At 31.0% G+C, this 22,393-nt stretch overlaps 1 protein-coding gene across 2 annotated transcripts in view; it reads right to left on the reverse strand.

The window, feature by feature from the left end:
• Nucleotides 1-3,044: 3,044 nt before the first annotated feature.
• The window catches only part of LOC124364512 (roquin-1), a 76,715-nt gene continuing 57,366 nt past the window's right edge, over nt 3,045-22,393 (reverse strand). Inside the window, exons 14-18 of one of the 2 annotated variants that reach the window (XM_046820068.1) lie at nt 18,986-19,112; nt 15,403-15,451; nt 15,210-15,254; nt 13,346-13,432; nt 3,045-9,639 (exon numbers count right to left, since the gene is read on the reverse strand). In XM_046820068.1, coding sequence (XP_046676024.1) covers nt 9,526-9,639; nt 13,346-13,432; nt 15,210-15,254; nt 15,403-15,451; nt 18,986-19,112 — 422 coding nt within the window. In that variant the 3' untranslated portion in view covers nt 3,045-9,525. Of the gene's footprint in view, nt 9,640-13,345; nt 13,433-15,209; nt 15,258-15,402; nt 15,452-18,985; nt 19,113-22,393 lie in introns of both variants that reach the window. The other variant, XM_046820059.1, reaches the window with a different exon arrangement.

Consider the following 22,393-nt stretch of genomic DNA (forward strand, 5'->3'; position numbering starts at 1 on the left):
AATATGACAACGCGATAACATATTACTTCATTCTGGTTGTTTACATTCGTTTTGATCTTCGGTGCTTAATTACTCTACATGTTTTTATTTTATTATTAATTTATGCTATGTTCTGTTGCGTGTGAACATGTGTCAATTTAAATTGTGAAGGTAAAGGATTCTAGATGATAATTAAAAATGAGCAGTAATGAGCACTCAATCGATTTTCCTATCACTAGTTATTACCTGTTACAACTGGCAACATCGTTGTAGGTTAAATTATTCTACATTGTGGACGACACATTCAAAAAAATTTAACAGAATACAATGGATTGTTAATTAGTCATTTATAAAAGTTATGAGATAAATGGTTTAGTACTCTAATACCTAGAAAAATATGACTATTATTTGTTATACTTAGTCTATGATATTGTAACTCAAAATTGGTACTAGTTCTTGTATGATAATAATGTACCTCTAATTTAACTAAAAGATTCTATTGTTAATATTATGAACAGCAATATCAAATATAAAAAATTAACAACAGTTAAATTTGTATGGATACCAAATAATGAATTACAAGATGTCTACTGTGAAACATTATCATAGCTCTTAAGGCTCTCTTTTGAATCAACAAAACATTCTAAATGAGGAGAACATCCTCTTGGCTGCTTCTATCTTTTAATGTTAATGCTGTTTAACACCTTTTAAGCTGCTTCCACCATATGCTATTCATTACAACATAGTAGATAGGGATATAACAATATGAATTACCAGTAAATCTAACTATATGGATATTCAAATAATACTTTCATTAATTATTATATCAGTCCTAAAACTAAAGTTATTATTTGAAATGTTAGCTTATTGGTAAGTGTAGTTTAAATTGCTCCAATAATCTTCAATGATAAAGGACATACAAATAAAAGAAGCTGTTTTGTTTAATCAGATACATTTAACTATCTCTCGAAGTTAGTTCCATGATTAGAATGTCATAATAAAGGATTTGGGCATGAAGATCTGAGAGGTCAATCTAACATAGGTGTATGCTAATGGAGCTGAGTTGTGAGACCAAGAACATTCAGAAGCTGGCTCTATGGGAGTAGCTCTGTGTGGAGCTGATGATGGCACTATAGATTAAAAACCTCGATAATTTAACTACTCCTTCTAAGATAAGAACCACCATTTCGTGACCTATTCTATTAAAGACAGGTGGATCTATCCCATGGTACCTTAGTGTAAGCTTTAGCTATATAGATTAAGAGAATTCTAAAGGCCTATAAGCTTTAGAAAGTGATGCAATATCTCCATAACCTCCTACTGAGGAAGACAACAATCATTACCTAAAGTACCAAATAATGTTCTCATCTGATATAACCATACAAAATATGTTTAATAGCCACCTTCCACTGTTGGCACTAAAGTTATAAAAGGCCACAAAAGATGTTTGATGTTTATCTCACGAATCATGCGATAAAAAATATTCATCACACATAGAATGAACAAACTACAGAATTCGCTGCACAGAAGACAATCTAATTGTCTAAGTTCCAGTCTGACTGCAAAAGACTTAGTATAAAAGGACAATATTTCTGCTCAAAAGGTCACTATCAGGCCATCTATCATGTGGAAGCTACAGGTGCTTGACTATCATCCAAGTTTATTTGTTCACTCCATTTTTTGAGACACTGTTAACATAAATTCTTAAAATATTTCTGTGTTACATCTTCGGTTAAGAACTGTTAAACCAAAACTGCTGTTAATAATAACATCTGTTTATACAGGTGAGTTGAAGGGGTAGAAGTGTATTGGGATTAGCTGAGGGTTAACTAAATAAAGATCAATATGCCTAAACAGTAATTACTATGGCTTCATTATCACAGACTGCGAGCTTTGACATTGCTTCTTTGCTAAAATTATTTTCTTACTTGATTATTTTTTATGGTTCCTATTATTATTTAAATATAATAAAATAGAATCTTTGTAAAACTCTTTATGGCAAACTTTATTGCATATTTGATTTTACAACCATGTCCTCTATGACTGATTTATATCCTGACTTAAAATAAAGTTTTTCCTACTGAATTGCATAAGATTAGTTTTTGTTTGAATTTATTAACTTTATGTTTGGAGTGAAACACACTAAGATGAAAGTATATGCTGTTGTAGGTGAAGTCTCCTTTCATGAACATGCTATTTTATTATTCTTGTGGTTGTATTTTTTATAAAAACATAAATAACAGAAAACAAATGTGTGTGCTATAGCACTTAGAATAAATTAAGAGTGAGTACAAAAGAAACACAACATGCGAAACATTTTCTGATAGCACCGGTAATATGAAAGATAGCAGTAGCCACCTGTCCCTATGATTACTGTTCACAGTTTCCCATTTAAAAATAGTTGACTAATTCTAAAAACCTCAATGACCGAGGAGCTTATTTTCTGCATGGACAATAATTATTAGTAGAAATTGGCACCAAGAACTAGCCGCGTCTAGTCACATTAATTTACTGCTAATAAGTCATTTTGTGTTGTTCCTGCATTCAATATACTTATTTTTACTATTATACCTCTTTAGTTACTTGCACAATTTAAATTTTCAAATAAAACAAATGTTTAACTATTTTGGATATGTTTGGTTCTTATATCCTCACTCATAAACACATGAGAAATACTCACGTTCCAGAATTGCAAATATCCCTGAAGGGGTAAGGAATACTTGTATGTATATACTATTTATTCAATATAACATTTTTGTACAACCCTATTTTATTTATTTTTACTAAAACTGTACTTACCTTTCATACATGACTCATTTATCAAGTGTTGGAAACTCACCTTATGGTCTTTAATTTCTTAACATATCACATTCTGTCTCATCAGATTGACACACAATGAGGTATTTATTCTTATTAATTTTGAATAAAGAACACAAATTATATTCAGTGTACAATTATGGCAGAAAACCATGCTTAAATATTGTATAACAAAACTGATATAATTTATACAAATGGGAACACAGAGTAACAAGAGATTACAGAGGAAATGAAATAAAAAACACAGATAAGCATAAGAGCATTTTATCAGTCATTTTACAACATGTGTTAAAATAAACTAGCATTGACCATGCAATGTTATATCCTTCATACAATAGAATATGTACTCCCCTAACCACCAAATATTACACGAGTGATTAATATAATCTGTTGTAACATTACATGTGCAACATGAGTTCGGTATACATAACACACTAGATATTATTATTAATTAATATAGTTGACTTTGGAGACCAAAAAAGTGGCAAACCTCAAGCTCGCAACACACAGACAAAACACAAAAAAAGATAGGATAGAAAGACGAGACACAGGATTGGACTCCAGGAGTTCGAGGGAACACCAAGAGACTAAAATGTTTCAACACTTTATTACTGCAAGTTACAGTTAACTGATTAGACAAAAATCAAATATTACTTTTTATTAAGGCAATTGATTAGAGTAAGATACAACATATGTAGCGTAACTATTTTCTAAACAGATTATTGCTTTCATCCGCATCAAATTAACCGACACAATAAAAAAATGCAATAAAACTGGAAGCCTCTAATGAAAGCGTACAGCAAGCGTTCGGCCGCTCATATACTGATTTGATCCCCTGAGTACAGATGCTACCTCACCAGCCAATACACATTGTCACCCTCCCAAAACGGAGATTGCCAACAACTGCAAGTCTGATAAAAAAGTTCCAAATAAAAGAACTTAAAAATATATTATTGACATCAACATGTTTAACATGTACCTTATGTATAACACTGTAATATGATACAGGTTCAGCTGCGGATCGCAACACTGACACAATTACAATTTAGATACACTTTTGATTGTTATACACTAGACTAACTGTAATCGTGTTCCGTATTATAATCTTATTTACAGTGAAGTGTTGTGTACGCTTGCAATCTTACATCACAAATCTTCCAATGAGCCAATGGAACATAAATATTCTACAAAAATACTTTGTATTCGTGCCAAACATTTTAAAACTAGACTGAATATCATAAATTAACTTTGGTTTTATTCATCCATTTACAAATTGTATTGACAACCGATAACAGTTCCCACGTGACAAGCCCACACATGTTTCAATAGCTGTTTGAAACGTATCAAAATCATTTATAATTATACCTTACAGTCTAAATATGAACACTAATAAATATATATGTATGTAGATATTATTATTACACGATCTTTACAAAGTCAAATGTAACATTACAATTTTTCATGATGTACATAATGTAAAGTCGATATAAACAACACATTCATAAATTTATACATGATAGAAAAATGCACAGTAATTATGTATTATGTAATATTTAATTTAAAATAAAATCCAATATCTAAAATATTATTCTAAAGATACACGATTATGACTTTAAAAAACAAAATTACTCCATCATTAGGAAAGTGTATAACTATAAATAAGTTTTACAGTAGAAAATATCCAAAAATTGACTTGACTAAAAATGTGGTACATTTTGTGTTCACTTTGTTTCAAATTGGGGTTTATATTACTTGTGGGACTGAGGTATAAACTTTTCGCTGTTAAGGATATCTTGCAGTTTACCAATCCTCAAAATGACCTGGGTTGTCTAGACAACATCATTTCTCACAGAATTTTTAATATTTTGTGACGAACTTTTAATTACCAACGTTTATAATTTTGTGAAACAATACAAAGTACTCATCAACATAAAAGGAAAAATTCACATAAAAAATATCTTAAATGATTGACTTCCCAACTTGTCTATTAATCCTTTACATAGCAAGTATTTAGCAACTATTTAGATACATCATTCTGACTGTGTCAACTTTCACAAAAGGCTTTTAAAAACAACAATAGACCGGTTCTACACAGACTATAGATGATTAATTTATATTATATTATAACTGTTCAATTGGTGACCGATATCAATTGTTTTATGTGACTAAATTGAAATTAAATTTATTACAAATAATAAATCTACTTGGAGAGGTTTATGGACACCATTTATTTACCCTACGGCAGGCACTGTTGTTTTTACTACAAAAATAGTTTAAAGTAGATTACACTATCATTGCGATAAATAAGTAAAACTATATTTTAGTAAATCTTGTTAGTCATTTTTCAAAATGCTCAAATTCTGTATCCATAACTTTCTACTAAATAAATAATTAAAATAATAAAATGAATTGTCAAAATTTATAATTTGTATTTAAATGTACACTTTTTTAATCAAGCCAATAATACCACTATTCATTAACATTGTTATATTAATTATATAATTAGTTTTATAAATCAAACTATTATGTAATATATAAAATTGAAGCCTCACATTTTTGTAGGCTTGACAAATTTAGGAATCTTACATTTCATGGCTATAATACAGAGAATTGTGGTATAAAATAACAAAGTCCCAAAATCACTTATACATGCAGTTAACATGTGGGCTACAGGATTACATGGCCAATAAGAAAATAAATATCTACAATACAAAACGACTTAGCAACTGGTGAAGGCTTAGAAACATTAACTCAGCTATTGAAACATGTGTCTGTCCACTGAGGAAGTAAAAAAATTAAATAATCTACCAAAACGAACATTGTAAAACAACACCCTACGATATAAGCGAGGCACATCAGCTTCCAATAAAACTGGAAGAAATTCATCTTCTTCCAAAATCCAGGTCTATATGGAAAAATTAATAAACCATACAAACATTCTGAATTGTTCTGTCCATTTGGGTTTAGAAAACTATTTTATAAAAATACATAGATTTAGACAGCAACGTTCAGTACAGTATTTGACAGAGTGAGTCAGACTCATGCAGTGCAGTATCTGTGATAACATAAACTGCATACAACTATGTAGACTAGTCTAGAAGCTGGCCCACTTATACTGTACAGCCACCTCCGTACACCAACCATTGGCGTTTTATATACATCACTTGATAAAGCATTGCTTTCAAAAATATAAACAAAATTGAAATTATATACCATGAATTTAGCACAGTTAAGTATTACTTATCATTGAGGGAAACTTCTGAGATAATGTTTCATTAATACACCTGATGAACCTTCTCAATTCAATGGTAAAATGAAACAATTCTGAATTATTTCAAACCCTTAATCAATGGCAAAAAAATCTAAAAATGAATAATAAAAAGGGTGATACATGAACCATTTAGTTTTTAAAGTAAAAGTAATTACATAATAATTTACATCTAATAAATGCCTATAATAAGGTTAAAAAAACTGTGTGAATTTGTATTTAACATTCGAAATCGATTTTAATTGCTTTCCAAAAAAACTACCTGCTTACTCATAGCTTATGTATATTTCCCTCACAGTTGACTACTAGATAGGGAATGTAACCTTTAACAGTGATTGAAAAACCTAGCAAGTGATAATTACTTTTTCAACATAAATTATTCGAGAAATAACATTAACTTTTCAATTTCCGAAGATTTATCTACTTGATTTAATACATCAAACTTTAAACTTTGTAAAATTTTGAAATGTACCTTTTATTTAGGATATTTAACATTTCACCATAAAAAATTATTGTCTTGTTATCAATATGGCATATTTTATGAGCATTACAAAAAACTGTATCTTCTTTTAGAATATTTTGGGTATCTGATGTGGCGTGTAATGTAACTTCACCTTTCACAGGTAAAAACTTAATTTTGAATTTAACAAATAATTAACTGGGTACAAATTAGAGATAGCAAGTTAAGTTTGTTATTCCGGGATGAAAATATGTTAATAAGAATAATTGTATTATACTAAGGGTTACTTTTTTCCCTAAACTTAAACTTGTATTAGCAAATTTTAAAAACTATAGAATTTATTTTTAGTTGATTCTGTTTCTTTAGTTAAGTATTAGAACAATACGTTTGTTTACCAAGACTCAAGTGATAATGAAAATAAACATAATTCATTGTGTCATTGTATTACTGGGTTCCAAATAATGGATGATTCAATAATTGTTATTGTTTTATTTGCAATTAGTATCAGAGCAGATACTTGATAAAGTAGATAAAACTGGAAGCACAGAACTGTCTAAAGCTGATTCCAGTACTTAATACTTACTTGCATTATTGGGAGGGGGTTGATAATTTCTGCCTATATTCCCCTAGTATTGATCATTCTAATTAGTACCAAAATATAGCATTAAATACAAAAATTCAATAGAACTGTGTTTATTAAAACTCTCTATCAAAACGAGATTTATCCCATACAAACTATCTCAAACATGAATGAAGCTGTAAACTTCACAGAGTTAATTTTAGAGCTCTAGACTCATCTGGCATTGCACATATTTAGTTAATTATTGATGCTATTGTCAGTATGTAAAGAAGATGAGTAATAATCTTCCAAATTGGCAAAGGTAAGCCTACTCCATAGAAACTTACAGAATAAACTTGTTTTACACAAAATGTTGAAAACTTGTTTTACACAAAATGTTGGGTCTAAAATATAAGGTGATAAGTCTGCAATATTTACAAGATATGTAAAGTTTACAATTAACAGAATAACACAATTACAATTAAAGTATTAATTTTCAACTTAAAAAAACAAAATATATCACAACAATAATTAATATAATTTACATTAATATCAAAAGTGTAATTTTCAATAATACATTAGAAACATTTAAACAAACTTTAAAAATTTAATTTAATTGTGAAAGAAATAGTGAACTCAAATAAGATTATTAGAACATAAAAACATTAACTTCAGGGGATAGTGATGAAATTAAATCAATACACACAGTAGGAATTTAACCAACTAATTCAATGAGGTTATACCATTAGAATAGCACAATCTCATTAAATATCCAAGGAGGTAGCTGCAAATATAAGTGGGTCAAAAACGGAGAGTTACATCATGTAATATGATACAAGGCTAGGCCTGTCACTTGAAGACACATGATTGGCACAGGGTTCCGTCCCGGGCGGACACATCGACATCGTAACAAACCAATCACATACTGTATATAATATATACAAATATCCATGTATATACTGCGATATTGCTAGTTAAAAACAATAACATACACTTAGGTATCGGGCCCACAATCCAGTAAGTATCCACTACTTACAAACAATATCAACAAAACAATACTATCCTTAACATTATATACGATAATTTATATAAACTCTGAATACAAGCAAACATTATACAATTAACTATATGATAATTATGATTCATAATACAATAAATAATATTTCAAAAACAAGCTGGTATAAATTATTAATGACACAATTGAAAACACAACTAGGTAACACAGACAACAAGAAAAACAGTCAATAAAACAATACATGCTCGTATTATTTCAAGAATATTCGCAAAATATTGCACTACTGACAAGTATCAGTATCGGTAATATAAGAGGCACTGCCCAAATGACTATGTGGACATCGAGAGCAGAATAACTTCACAGATACAGTACAGTGAATGCACTGTAAGGATTATTGTTATCTGATCATAATGGATTATCATTCATTTCACCCAAAATTTGAATTCTATAGAATAATAAAAATAACTTGGCCCAACCTAATTAGCACCAAAATGATAAACTACAAAGTTATGGAATCCTTAACCCTCTCTCTTTTTATTAAATACTCACTCAACCTTACACAATACCAAGACTATAAACACTCTAAAAGTTTAATGTTAACGTTACTGGAAAAGCCAGTAACACTTTTTACTTTCTTCTAAACATAAATTCAAAAACCATGATCAAAAATTATTCTAATTACATTTTTTAAGGATTGAAAACAAGCAAGTACATTCTTGAGAACACAACAATGTGATGTGTTTTTAATTGCATAAAAAGAATCACTTTAATTAATATTACTTGATACAAGAGAAGAACAAGAAATAGTTTTGTCATATACATGAAAAATGTATGTACGTGTAATTACTATTTCAAATTAATACAGACTTTATTCATGAACTTAGAGTACAGAATGTGTGTTAAATTATAGTATATCATATGTCTGATTGATAAAATTATTCAAACTTATATAATTGTTGCCAGCACAGCAATGTTTTTCAGATTGCTGGCTAAAGGTATATATAAACCCATTTAAATACAAAATAACTCAAATCAGACAATTAAATCATACAACAGGACATTAAACACGACACATAGAGAGGGTTAAGAAACTTCCATTTTAGTACAAAATTAATATACAGATATCCTGTGTATCTATAAATACACTACTCAAATCCTAGTTATAAAAATACACAAATCTCAATTTCCTACTTCTAATTTCTTTCATTTTTCAATAGGAAATAAGTAATATAGGTATAAAATTGTTCCTTTTTCTAAAAAAGGATGATAAAAATCTGTTCAAAGTAGTGTGACTGAAGGAAAGTTATTGTGCTCTAAGGAATGAACAAGGGTATGCGTCAGTCAATAGATTGAATTCAACCCGGTAGGAATATCAATAAAACTGATAAAATGGTAATATTAGCATGAGTTTTGTGGTCGCTACACAGTTACTTGTTGGCTTCATCGACGTGTGGCCACATTTTCCCATCGTCTTCTTCCAACTCCCCTTGCAGAGTCAGTTCCAGCTCCCGCATGTTGTGGGCGATGTCAAAAGAATCCTCCTGTAACCACACAATTTTTAATTTTTAGTATGCAGTATAGCTCCGGTTAACCAAACTTGGGTTAACCGAAACCAAAAATGTTCTAGGAGTGATATCATGTATCAAATAACTCAGCAAAATAGGTTATATTCAACGGCAGACACTGTGCCAACAATCTTTGAGCAGAAGAGAGGGGGCGTGCACGTGTGATGCATGACTGTAGTGATAGGCTTGGCAAATAATATACCCTCGAAATGATTTAACTTCCAATTCAGAATCAGAATCAGAATCATCTTTATTTACAATCATTGAGATTACAAATAGTGTCTTTTATAATAATGTGAGTTTTGAGTCTTCAAGCTTCAAGTTTTAGATGAGAGTTTCACTGTAGAATTCTTCGAGTTTGTAAAATGGTCGGTCCAGGAGCCATGCTTTTAGTGCCGATCTCAGCGAGTTCCCTCTCTTGGTGTGCATTTCTTGAGGCAGTGAATTGTGAATTTTTCTGCCGATGTAGGATGGTTTAGTTTCAAATAGCGTTAGGTGGTGTGCTGGCAGGATTTAAAGCTCACCGTTTCTGGTGTTGTGATGGTGAGTGTCCTTGTTCCTTGGCAGATCTTTTCCATCTACGTACATCACTACATCTTGGATGTAGAGTGAGACAACATTCATGATTTTATGTGCTCTGAATGCATCTCTGCAGCTATCCAGGTGGTGTAGGCCGGCAAGGGCCCTAATACATTTCTTTTGGAGTGTCAGGATTCTTTTTAGGTTGAGTTTTGATGTACTACCCCATACAGAAAGACCATATCTTACATGTGATTCAAATAGATAAAAATAAGCTGTTTTAGCTGTTTCTAAGTTGCTAAGAGATATTATTTGTTTTATCATGTATAGGCTAGTATTTAGTCTTTTACTCCGATTGTCTATGTGTGGGGTCCAAGAGATGTTTTCATCTATAGTAAAGCCTAAGAACTTAACATGTGTCTCCAAGCGTACATCTGGGATGATCTGAACTTCGGTCGCTCTTCTTCCAAATGCTATCTGGCTGGTTTTAGTCGGGTTTGCGACCAGATCATTCCCATTGCAGTATTGGTATGCCATGTTGAGGGCAACGTAGGATGATACTGCCAGGTCGTCTGCGGTTTGTCCTTTAAGTAGCACGGTTGTATCGTCCGCGTACATGAGAGGTAGGCAAAATTCTCCCACATAGTGAGGCAAGTCATTTACAAACAAGATGAAGAGTGCTGGTCCTAGAACCGATCCTTGAGGCACGCCTCTTTGAACTGGAAGAGGCGTTGATCTTATTTCTTCTGTGATTCCTCTGTGTGTATGTTTCAGTTCAACGAGTTGTTGTCGTCCCTCTAAGTAGCTTTTAAACCAATTTTTTGCAGTGTCACTCACTCCCAGTGTCCTAATTTATTCATGATAAGACTGTGACTGAGGCAGTCGAAGGCCTTACTCAAGTCAAGTAGTATAGCGGTTGTTAGTTTTCCTGTTTCTAAGTTGTCTACTACGGTTTCAATTAGCTTTATTATGGCTGTGGTGGTTGATTTTCCTATAGAGAAGCCATGCTGGTTGTCGGTAAGCAGGTTGTTTCTAGCACAGTGGTCTAGAAGTCTCTTTAGGACAATTTTTTCACACACTTTTGAAAATGTTGAGATAAGGGAAATGGGCCTGTTATTGCTAATTTGTGTTTTTTCACCATTTTTGAATTTTGGATAGATTTTTGAGACCTTTAGTTCTAAGGGAAACCTCCCTTCTCGGAATGATCTGTTGAAAATAACGGTAAGGGGAGATGTGAGTTCATCTGCACAGTACTTCAGTATTTTTGTGGATATCTCATCAATGCCGGCTGAATTCTTAGTTTTCATTTCAGTGATAGTGGCCCTGACCTCTTTAGTGCTTGTGTCTGTAATGATTTTGAGATTTTCAGTCGGTTCATGGGTTGCAGGATGTATTGGTTTCCTCTTGGAAGCTGGGATTTTTTGCAGAGTCTCCTCTGCTACATTTACAAAATATATGTTAAATTGGTTTGCTATTATTTTTGGACTTGTTATTATTTCACCATTTATGTGGAATTTGAGCTCTGATGGGCTTTTCTTTTTGTTTCGAGCATTGTTTATCACCTCCCATACAGCCTTTGACTTGTTTTCAGCTCTGGTTATATAGTTGGTGGTTGCTTGCTGTCTCAAGAATTTTAATCTTTGATCGTAGCTCTTTTTCTTTAAGTTTGCCTCTGCTTTATCATTTTGATTTCCTGTTACTTCAAATCGGCTTTGAGATGTTAAATAGTCTCTTTTGAGCATGATTGCTTCTTCATCAATAAAGTGCTTTGGCTTGTACTTTTTTTTAGGTCTATTTTTCTTTTTAGGACATGCAGTGTTTAGAGCCTGTGTTAAGGTTTTATTGAAAATGTTGTATGCCTCTTCGACCGTTGAGGCTTCAGCCAGGTTCTCCCATGATTCATTTGAAAGAAGAAGTTTGAGTTGGTTTAAATTTTCTTCTCGGAGGGCTCTACACACCATGGTTGGTTTTTGAGCTGGTGGTTCTGTGTAGAGTGTGTGGAGTTATGCGGTGTGATCAGAGATTCTTCCCTCACAAGAACATTTTAATTCCCTCACCACTTGCCGCTGCACTGTGACGTCTCATGCAGCTGCTATTTGTCATCTCCTGCTATCATTCCCAAAGTATAATTTACAGATATCGTTTGTACTTCATTTCCCTTACACAACAGATTCTAGTTATTTTTAGATATAATTGAATTAACCAAAAAAATTGGTTATCCAAAATGGCTGTCCATCCTTTATTTCAATTAACCAGGGTTTTACTGTATTTAACAGTATTATAAAACTGTTTGGTTGGTGATACTTTTAGAAATATACACAGAAAAAAACTACAAACTCTTTTATAAATTTTACATTTAGATATCTTTTTGTATTTTATTTTAACTAAAAATTTGTTTTAAGTTACAGTATTTGCATATTAACTTACAATTAACCCTCTTACTGCCATGTTTGAAATATTGAGCATCTAATTTTGTATTGTTATTGACTTCTATCATATTCAAATACAATAATATTAGGTATTTTGGTTATTTAGTAGCCAGAGGTGATGAGATACATAATTTGGAACAATTTTGATTTATATTTTCCAAGTTTTTAAGTCATTCTATTGATGACATTTTTCAGACCTTTTCACAAGATAACTCCCACCTTCTCTGTTGTCTAAAACATGTTTTGAAGAGTGTGTATGTGTTATTCAATTCATGGTCTTTGCTTCTACTCATTACTATGAATCCAAGGTATATATATGCTTGCATTGTTTTGATATATTTGTATTTGATGTTCTGTTGACAAATGTTTTTACTTTGCAAGTTCATTACCATATATTGATTTTTGCTTTCTTAACCATATGTATTAAGTATTGTATTTATTTTATACTTTTAGAGAAGACAATAAATCCCAATCCAATAAATTTATGTATGTTTTGTGGTTTTATTGAGAATGGTTAGTAGAATAGAATCAATATACTGTAATACTTTCTTTAAACAATATGAACAAAACAATTAATTGTTTGAACAAAATTGTTATTTTCATTTTTTTTTCCAAATTTCAAGTTTGATGTAAGATTTTGATTGAAGAATGAATGATAACTTCATTTCAATTCTGCTTTATACAACGTTTGCTGAAGAACAATAATTATTACATGTGTGTTTGAGAATACTTACATCATCACTGTGATAGCCTGTGCTCGACCAGCCATCATTACTCCAGGCTAGAGCCCCTACTCCCCCGTGACTCGAAACCAGCTGGGACTACAAGTACAAACACGTATATTAACTATATTCTATTATAAATCAAACTTACCAATACAAATTGCAATTGTACATTAATTATTGTATCATTATGAAATCAAAATGTTATTGTTCAGGAGTGCACAAATGTTGACCCTTTTGATTGATCAAACTACCGTAATAGGATGTGATTGACCTGAACCCGCAATGACAATGCCGCTGCTCTGAGACAGCCAGATTCAAGACTACAAGATTGTCAAGCACAACGACTGAGCGCCAACACTGAGTTAGTCTCTATGACTGGATGTCCCAATACTTGTGCACTTTTATAGTGTGTCGGCCCAGGAACCCCTCCTCATTATCTGAGCATCAAATAACAGAGTCATCATATCTTAAGCTAAGAATACCATGTAACCTTCAACAAAGTTGAACGATGGATCTTGTACCACAACCTAACTGAATAATAAAATGATACAACAGCGTACCGTAAGATCTAACAGAACGTAACGAAAGAGGACAGACTACCCTTTTATTGTTTTATTCTAAAACCATAGAGCTCATCCTTGAATCGAGAAGAACATATGTACAATGTTTCAAGTCTCTAGAACCTTTCTATGCCATTAAGCAGACCGCGAGACCAACAGATGGGCTGTCCTTAAAATCGATAAGGCTCTTCCTTGGACCAGGAGGAACATATGTATTGGGTTTCCAATATATAGGACCTTTCTATTTAAAGTTAACACACAAACAGACAGACTATCTTTGACTTTCTGGTCAAACAAGCATGCTTATATAAAATTAGGACCTTTTTATCAAGAGTTATCGCACAGACGGACAGACAGACAGTGCCACAATTACGATACGGCCACGACAGGCCATTAATAAGAGTAAACTAACCCAGTTTCATAAACTATTTAAACCAACATTTTACAAAATTTGGACTAATGACAACATTTTTAAATATTGAGAACGGTGCCAAATATTTAGGTATACCAAGGACTAACTGACTATATCTTGTGCTGTAATTGTGCAATACATGATTTTAAGTTCAAATAATTTTATTCCATCATAATGAAAACCACCATCAAAATAATTAAGCTTTTTAGACAAAATATATATTTTCATAAATTAATAGACTATTAACGAGAAATAATTTATCTTAGATTTATTTTATTTTGTGTAACCTGTATTTTATGCAGTGGAGATTAAATAATTTGAATTCTAAGGGTTCTAAGAGTAAAAAATAAAAATCCCTTATTATGTTTTTGGATGGAGGTTCATCAACTATTAGAGCTTTTCATACACAAAATAAAGATACTAAATTATGGTTAAAAGGATCAGAAGGTTAAGGGACTGATTGTTTTGTATCAAGTTTGTGAGTATAGAAGCATTTCAGGTTGGAATAAATGATATTTCTGATGCTACAGCTGAGTTTGCCTTATTACTCTAATCAAGGCAATATACATATTGTAGGTCTTACAACAGAAGGCTACTCCAGTAAAAGAAAAACTACTTCTGGTATAAGAGGGAAATCCTCACTAAGTTCCTAATAATCCTATACAATAGGTTTTGTGTTATAAAAGTCTTGTTTTTCTGATAGTAGTCTGGAAAATAATGGCTCGTTGAGGCCATCCTTGGACTTAACTAATATTTCAAAAAAGAATTAGTCAAATTGATCTATCCATTCTCGAGATTAGCAACACATTTTGTGATTCATTTTTATTTATAAAAAGATTTACTCTTAATATATCTTAGTACATTAAAAATATGCAACAAAAATAAAGGTTTTTTTACTTACTATTCTCCATTCTTTCTCTTTTTCAAGGATTTCTTGCTTCTGCTGCTGCTAAAACATATAAAAATTCAGTAACAAATATTATAATATTAAAACTATAAGATTAATAAAATGAATATTTCTGTTAAATAAGGTTCTTTTAAATATACTTTCATTACCCTAAATCATTTACTATGAATAAAACAAACTTACTTACCTTAATTTTATTTATTTGCTTCTCTAGATTCTTCAGCTGAACGATTAAACTGTAACAAAAATTCAAGAATGTGAGTCAAAACATAATAAAATACTATAATAATATAGTATTTATTATTATACGTAAATTCCCAATACCTATTTCGGATTCTACAAAAAAAACCATATTTTAAGTATACAAAGGAATTAATTCACCAAAAAAATCTGATTGTAAATCCAACATATTTAGCTCAATTCTTAATGTGGTTCTAATTCTTATTTTTATAACTAACTAAAGATATTTAATGATATTTTATCTCTTTAACAATACCTTTTTAGTATTTCAGATTAAAATGCACTTTATTCTAAACAGTTTCTACTTGTAATGTAACCTTACTTATCTCCATCTTTGATAAATTAAATCAGGATGAGTGAACAGTAATTATGATTTGTCACATTTTTATATGCTACTTTGAATTATATTCAAATAAAACAACAGGCAATTATATGGCAGTATCTGTAAGTGGAAGCTGTTCCCAGAGGTTCAGTCCTTAGGCCCATATTTATGAAAATGTATATACAAGGTCTAGCCAATTCAATTCAATTAAATTCTTTAAGTACACAATAAACAATTTTAATCTTTAATTAAAATATTAAAAAACTTAGAACGTTCAATTGCTATGGCTTTTCTTGTATTAGGAAAAGAGATAACATTTTATTTATTATTAAATCTGTTTCAGATTCACATGTTGATAAATTTGTCAATTCTTTTAGAAAAGATTGTAAATGATCTATCCTGGAATTCGCATATAGTAATTAATTTTTCTTTGAGTTGTAATAATCTCTTAAGTTGCTTGTGTTATATTGTTGCTGAAATTACATTAAACTATCTTATTTAAAAACAACATGTGTATTTTTTATATTTTATTTTATAGTAACTAGGCTTCAGCCTGTTTATGACTTGTAACATTATATTTCAGTGTTGACATTGTCAATGATTAGTACAAATCCTAAAGGCAAATAAAATATTCTTAGTATTTGGGCCATCATGGGAAGCAACATAACATAATGGCAGAATTTTAAATGGAAAAGCAACAGATATGATCCAAACTATTTGCAACTCTATTTCAGTATTGTAGGGGAATAGTTTACGGATTCAGATAAATCAATGGCTAAAAGTGTTTAAAGAAACAAAGTGTGTTGAAACATAAAGCTGATCACGTTTGCTAGAAGAACAAGGACAAAATAGGCACTTTATGTTTTAAAATCTTAAACGATCCTTGAGACGAAAGGATTTTCATTTTAGAAAACAGATATAAACTGTTTATAAGATGATTTGCTAAAAACTTCATCTGGCTACAAAATACAATTTTTTTCACCACATTAAACCTACAGACAAGAGACAGTTAACTGACACTATGCTGAAAAAGGTTGATAAAAACACCAATTTATACAAAAAATTATTTTTACTAATGTGAAAACTTTTTGTCAGCGGTGCTGCCAACCAATATGAAAGCAGAATATGAACCTCCTTGTAAGCTTATTTGAGCAAGTTGGCATTATTATTAATTGTGTTGTTAATTGATGTCTGTTGGATAATATGTTAGAAATGTGTTTTGCTCCAGTATGATGAAGTTGAGAATGGGCCTGTATACTATAAATAACATGAAGCACCATCACACTTAGCAAGCTCCTATTAATCGATTTGTGAACAGGTGAAATAGAATGGCAAAGCCTCATCTTTGACCTCCAAGAAGTCCGGAGCTAACTCTCTTATTCCTTTTCTGGGAATATGTGAAAAACCTAAAATATAATAATTAAATTTAGAAATAAACTAACTCAGGCAAAGGCTTATCACTTCTGTGTATCACTCTTAACCCTTTTGAGTGCCACAGCGTCCCTAATTTTGACGGTACGATAAGTGCATAAAGTGCCAGAGTCGCCAATTTTGACATTTCGTATTTTGATAATATTTTATATAGTACAAGATTATTTTAGCCAAATAATCAGACGGCTGTATTCAATAGGTTCCAAACTATCAATAAATACGAGTTTTATGTTCTTTCTCTACTATTTTATCTGTGAAACTTACGTTGTTTGGGTACTTATCAAGAAGCCACTATTTTTGGACGAGTTTTCCTTATCGGGGACAAAATAAATTACAGTATTAAAAACAACTGACTTTATTTAATCTATTTTGGAATTTACAAGTTATTACGACAATCAATTAAATTAAAACTATAAGAACAACATTTCATTATTCGAAAATGTCAGGTCATTCGTGTGTCTATTTGGAGACGATTTGGAGATAGGAAGTATGACTCATCGAGTATTTGTCGATTCATTATGGAAGAAGGAACGTATAATGAAGTTTATTTTTACCTCTGATAGGAAAAACTCGTCCAAAAATCGTGGGCTGTGATAAGTACCTGTACGATGATTCTGTCTTCCAGTCACGCGACGTAGCGGACGAGTACCGTGTTGCGTAACGGCCTTTCTTGTTGTTTATGTGCCGATAACCAAGCATTTGAGTAAATACAAAATAAAATAGTAACTTATACAGTATTTTACTGTATTTCTTTACAAAAGTAATGTATGATTTGATTTGTGTTCAAGCGAAAAACGTGAATTTTCAGTGTAAATATTATTAGGGTTATTATTTAGTAAATGTAAACTTTTATGTAAATATGTTAGCAAGTATTTGTTTCTAAATCTACTAATCATATTTATTTGTGTTGTATTAATGTTTTATTAGATTTATTGGGAAAACTACATCATTACTAAGTAATTTCTAAACTCTGACAAATGAAGTACAGTTTATAAAATGTCGGTACCGGGCAACATTTTTTTAATACATATAATGCCATGTTTTAAAAATTCTAGAATAAGATATTACACATGGGTTTTATTTAGAATCATATGGTCTTTATAATGGTATAAAGATAAAAAATCTCAAAAATACTGTATACACACAAATTAGGTCAAAACTTAACTTTTTATACAAAAGTAAAAAACTTTTTTTATAAATACTAAAATTTTAATATTTTTATAAATCAAATTTTATTTGTAACGATATGTATCATATTCTGCATTTAATAAGAAAAAAAAAACAACAACAAAATGATGGAAATTTGTTTGGTAGTTATTTTACAACAGCCTTTTTCCCAAAAGCTTACAAATATGCGAAAAACAGCGTGGCACTTTATATATATGCCTTCGGAAAATACCCGTGGCACTCAAAGGGTTAACATTCTGGCCAAGAAATATTGTTTGACATGTCACAGATGGACCAACATTAAAATTTTCTGAATTGATAACAAATCTTGACCTTCTAAAAACAAATAATTAAGTACTAAGATAATTGAATGATAAAATTTGGCTTAAAAATCCCAAAGTTCTTTTATGCCCAACATGTACATTGGATCCTAAGTTTACAAGAGTATTGGTAAGGGCAGAATGATGGGTATTTCTCAGTAAATAAAACACACTTAGGAGCTAGAGCTTTATTTTGAAAGAGATTATTTTAGACAAAGGAAATCGCAAGTGGACAAAATTAAAAATATTTACATGTAAAGGTGGTTTACAAAGCTGGAAAACTAACTCACCACTCTTTATTCTGCTCGAGGGGAGGCCTGTGGACGATTTGCGGAGAGTCAATGATGCCGTGGCCGATGGTGATGTAGTCACTGAGACTGCCAGTTGCCGGGCTCACCAAAGCCTGCTGCTGGTACCCTGTCAATACAGGAAACTTTTGATGCTTAACAATTATCCCATTTTAACCATATTTTCTGAATAATTCACAAGAGCGAAACTAAGACAGCTTAAACTCTGTATCAATAATTAAATTTTTTGTTTGGAAATACGCTGTAATCTTATATTTTTAAATCTGAAGTTAATTTTAAAAAGTTTGAGACAGAAAAATGAATTATTACTTAATAAACCTTCTCAAAAACACATTACCCAGCAAAGCTAAAACTGGAGAATTTTATGTATAATTCTTAACCCTTTACGCTCGAAAGGCCAGCAGCACTGCCACACCAAGGTTGCAGACAGCTCGCATTAGTTTTGCAGTAGTTTGTCCTTGCAAACTCGTATGGCCAGTACAGATGGCTGCGCTACTTTCATTGACAGCTCGACAGCCATATTTGTTGTTTGCGTCCCCAGATTGGAATTATTTTTCAATTTCCTCCGTGTTATTTGCATAGCAATTTAACATGTTTAAAGAAGAAATGAAAACGAATTTAAAATTTATGATTAATAAATCTTCTAATACAAAGATAAACATACACTTGGGAAATTTAACTCCTATACATATATTGTTAACAAAGATATGTAATAAAATGTTATAAAGAAGGCTTTTACAGTTATGTTATACTCAGACATGAACTATTTTACAATTTTCTCAGTCTGTACATTTTTTACAGAATAAAACTTTTAAACATACATACCTTTATGTAGTCAAGAATAGTTAGCACACGTCTTCTAGTAAAATTTCAAACCCTTCTATCACTTCAGTGTATAGCCCACTACGCATCATTCGTCTTATTTGCACAGTTAATGTTTAGAGAAGAATTATAAGCAAATTTAAAATTTACTGCTTTATTTAAAAATTACTTTAAAATGAAACTGCTCGATAGGTTTCAGCACTCACCATTCATTATAAAACAAAGAGAATATTATAAAATAACTGCTATGTTTAGTGGCCAGTGGTACTGACAAGCTACTGACGTATTATATCTTGGCCAGTACAGCTGGACATATATATAAATGTATTTATTTTCTCTTTCTGCCACAAAACATACATACAATATATGAAGAACTTACATTATTAAAAATCATAAACAATATAATTATACTTGCTAAGACTGACTATATGCACTAAATGAAACATGTTTTTAGATTTTAAAAATAACATAACGTGACTTAAAAATAACTTAATATAACATTTTTCAGTCTCCTTACATATAAAATTGTTATAAAAAACTTGTAAATATACTGAAATATATAAATATCAGAAGAGAAAATTTAGGGCCTACAAGGCACGTGCCCTGTTCAGAGGTTCCAAATATTAAACATTATACTTCTTTTACAGCGTCCAGATTGTGAAAGAATGAATATTTTATTTAATATTTTTCGGCCAATTTTCTTCCTACTATCAGTGCTTCTTTTCTTTGTTGCATGAGAAATTATTGAAACAAAAATAATAGAAAATATGTCGTAGAGAAAAAGTATTTTTTATAAGTTTACTGCATGTAAAAGAGCATCTAAGCAAAAAAAGATGGAAAATATTTATGGTATACAAGCATAAATGTTACTGCTAAATTTGAATTAGAAAGTCAATGTGTTCCAAAGTTAGCAGTCACTCTCTAAGTCTTTTCAAAAATGTGTCAATATACGATAATTCTTTAATATTGTTTGGTAATTTGTTAAAAATTCTTGGTGCTATAAAATTTAATGTTCTTGTAAAAAATGTAGGATTTGGTTTTGGAACTGTAAATTGATTCCCGGATCTTAATTTTTGCTTATATTCTATATTTGTTTGTGGCATGTTACCACTCTTGCAAAAGAAAATCTTTAGAACTTTATATACAAAAATATATTTCAATGGTAAAATTTTCAACTCCGAAAAAAAGGGGACGCGAATGGACTGTTTTTCCTTTATTTAATATTAACCTAACTGCATGTTTTTGTTGAACATATATTGCATTCAGATAAGTATCATATGCACTGCCCCAAAAAATAATTCCATAATCAATTCTGCTCTGAATCAATGAAAAATATAGAATACGCATAACTCTTTCATTACATAACTTCCTAAGAAAATAAAAATACCTTAAAATATTATTAATTTTTTTTTCAAATGATTTATGTGAATTTTCCAATTAACCTCGCTATCAACAAAAATTCCTAAATACTTTATATGCGTTACTCTATCAACTACAGCACAACTATTCCCAATACATACAGTTTGAACACCTAGACACTTAGCACATTTGTAATAAACTTGATTTTCAAAGTAAATATCTTTTTTGAGGATGAAATTTATATATTTAGTTTTTTCTACACTCAGCAGTATGTGATTCATAGTAAACCACCAATGAAGTGCTTCCAAATCATTTTCCATACTGGACCTTATCCTTGGGGTACACCTTGCTTTATTATTCCAGAGTCACTTAATACAGAATTAACTCTTACACATTGCTTCCTATCTTCCAAGTAACTCTGAAACCATTTGTATGCAATTCCATGCACTCCACATTGATGTAATTTATCCAATAAAATTTTATGATTAACTGTGTCAAAAGCTTTCGTTATATCGAGGAAAAGACCACTAATACATTTACCCTCATTCAAACCATCATTCACATCTGTCATGAAATGCAACAGTGCATTCTCTGTATTCCTACCAGATCTAAATCCAAATTGATTATTACTAAAAAAATTTGTCATTTCAAAAAGTTTCAACAATTTTTGCTTCATTAGTTTTTCAAAGATTTTTGAGAAGCATGAAAGCAAAGATATAGGACGATAATTAATGCTGTTCAAATCAGAACCTTTTTTAACCCTTTGACGGCCACGGGCCGATATACTGGCTCTCGAATTTCTTTTCCGAAACGGCCGTGAGCCGAGATATCGGCATAGAAAAAAATCAGTTCGAAAACGGCATCGCGCCGAGAAATCGGCACCCTTCATTTGATTAAATTATTCCCTTACCTCTTTATTTTCGGTTTTTTAATATAATATCAAACGAAACGTAAACATATTTCCTTTCAAATTATTATAATTATTATAAAATGTTTTTTACTTTTTTTTTGTTCAGTAGAAAGATGCAATTCAGAAGGCAGTGACATGTCAAACAAGATGTTCGGTTCTCTATTGGTAGCAGCTGTTTGTTCGTTGTGGCTTTGTACACTTGGTTTTGTTCTTAGACGTTGTAATGTGAGGTTATGTTACATTTGCTGTGAAGTTTAGTAATGTTTCTTTTCTGGTTTACATTTAGCAATGAGTAACAA

Source organism: Homalodisca vitripennis, chromosome 1, assembly GCF_021130785.1.
Source record: "Homalodisca vitripennis isolate AUS2020 chromosome 1, UT_GWSS_2.1, whole genome shotgun sequence".
Taxonomy (NCBI): Eukaryota; Metazoa; Arthropoda; class Insecta; order Hemiptera; family Cicadellidae; genus Homalodisca; species Homalodisca vitripennis.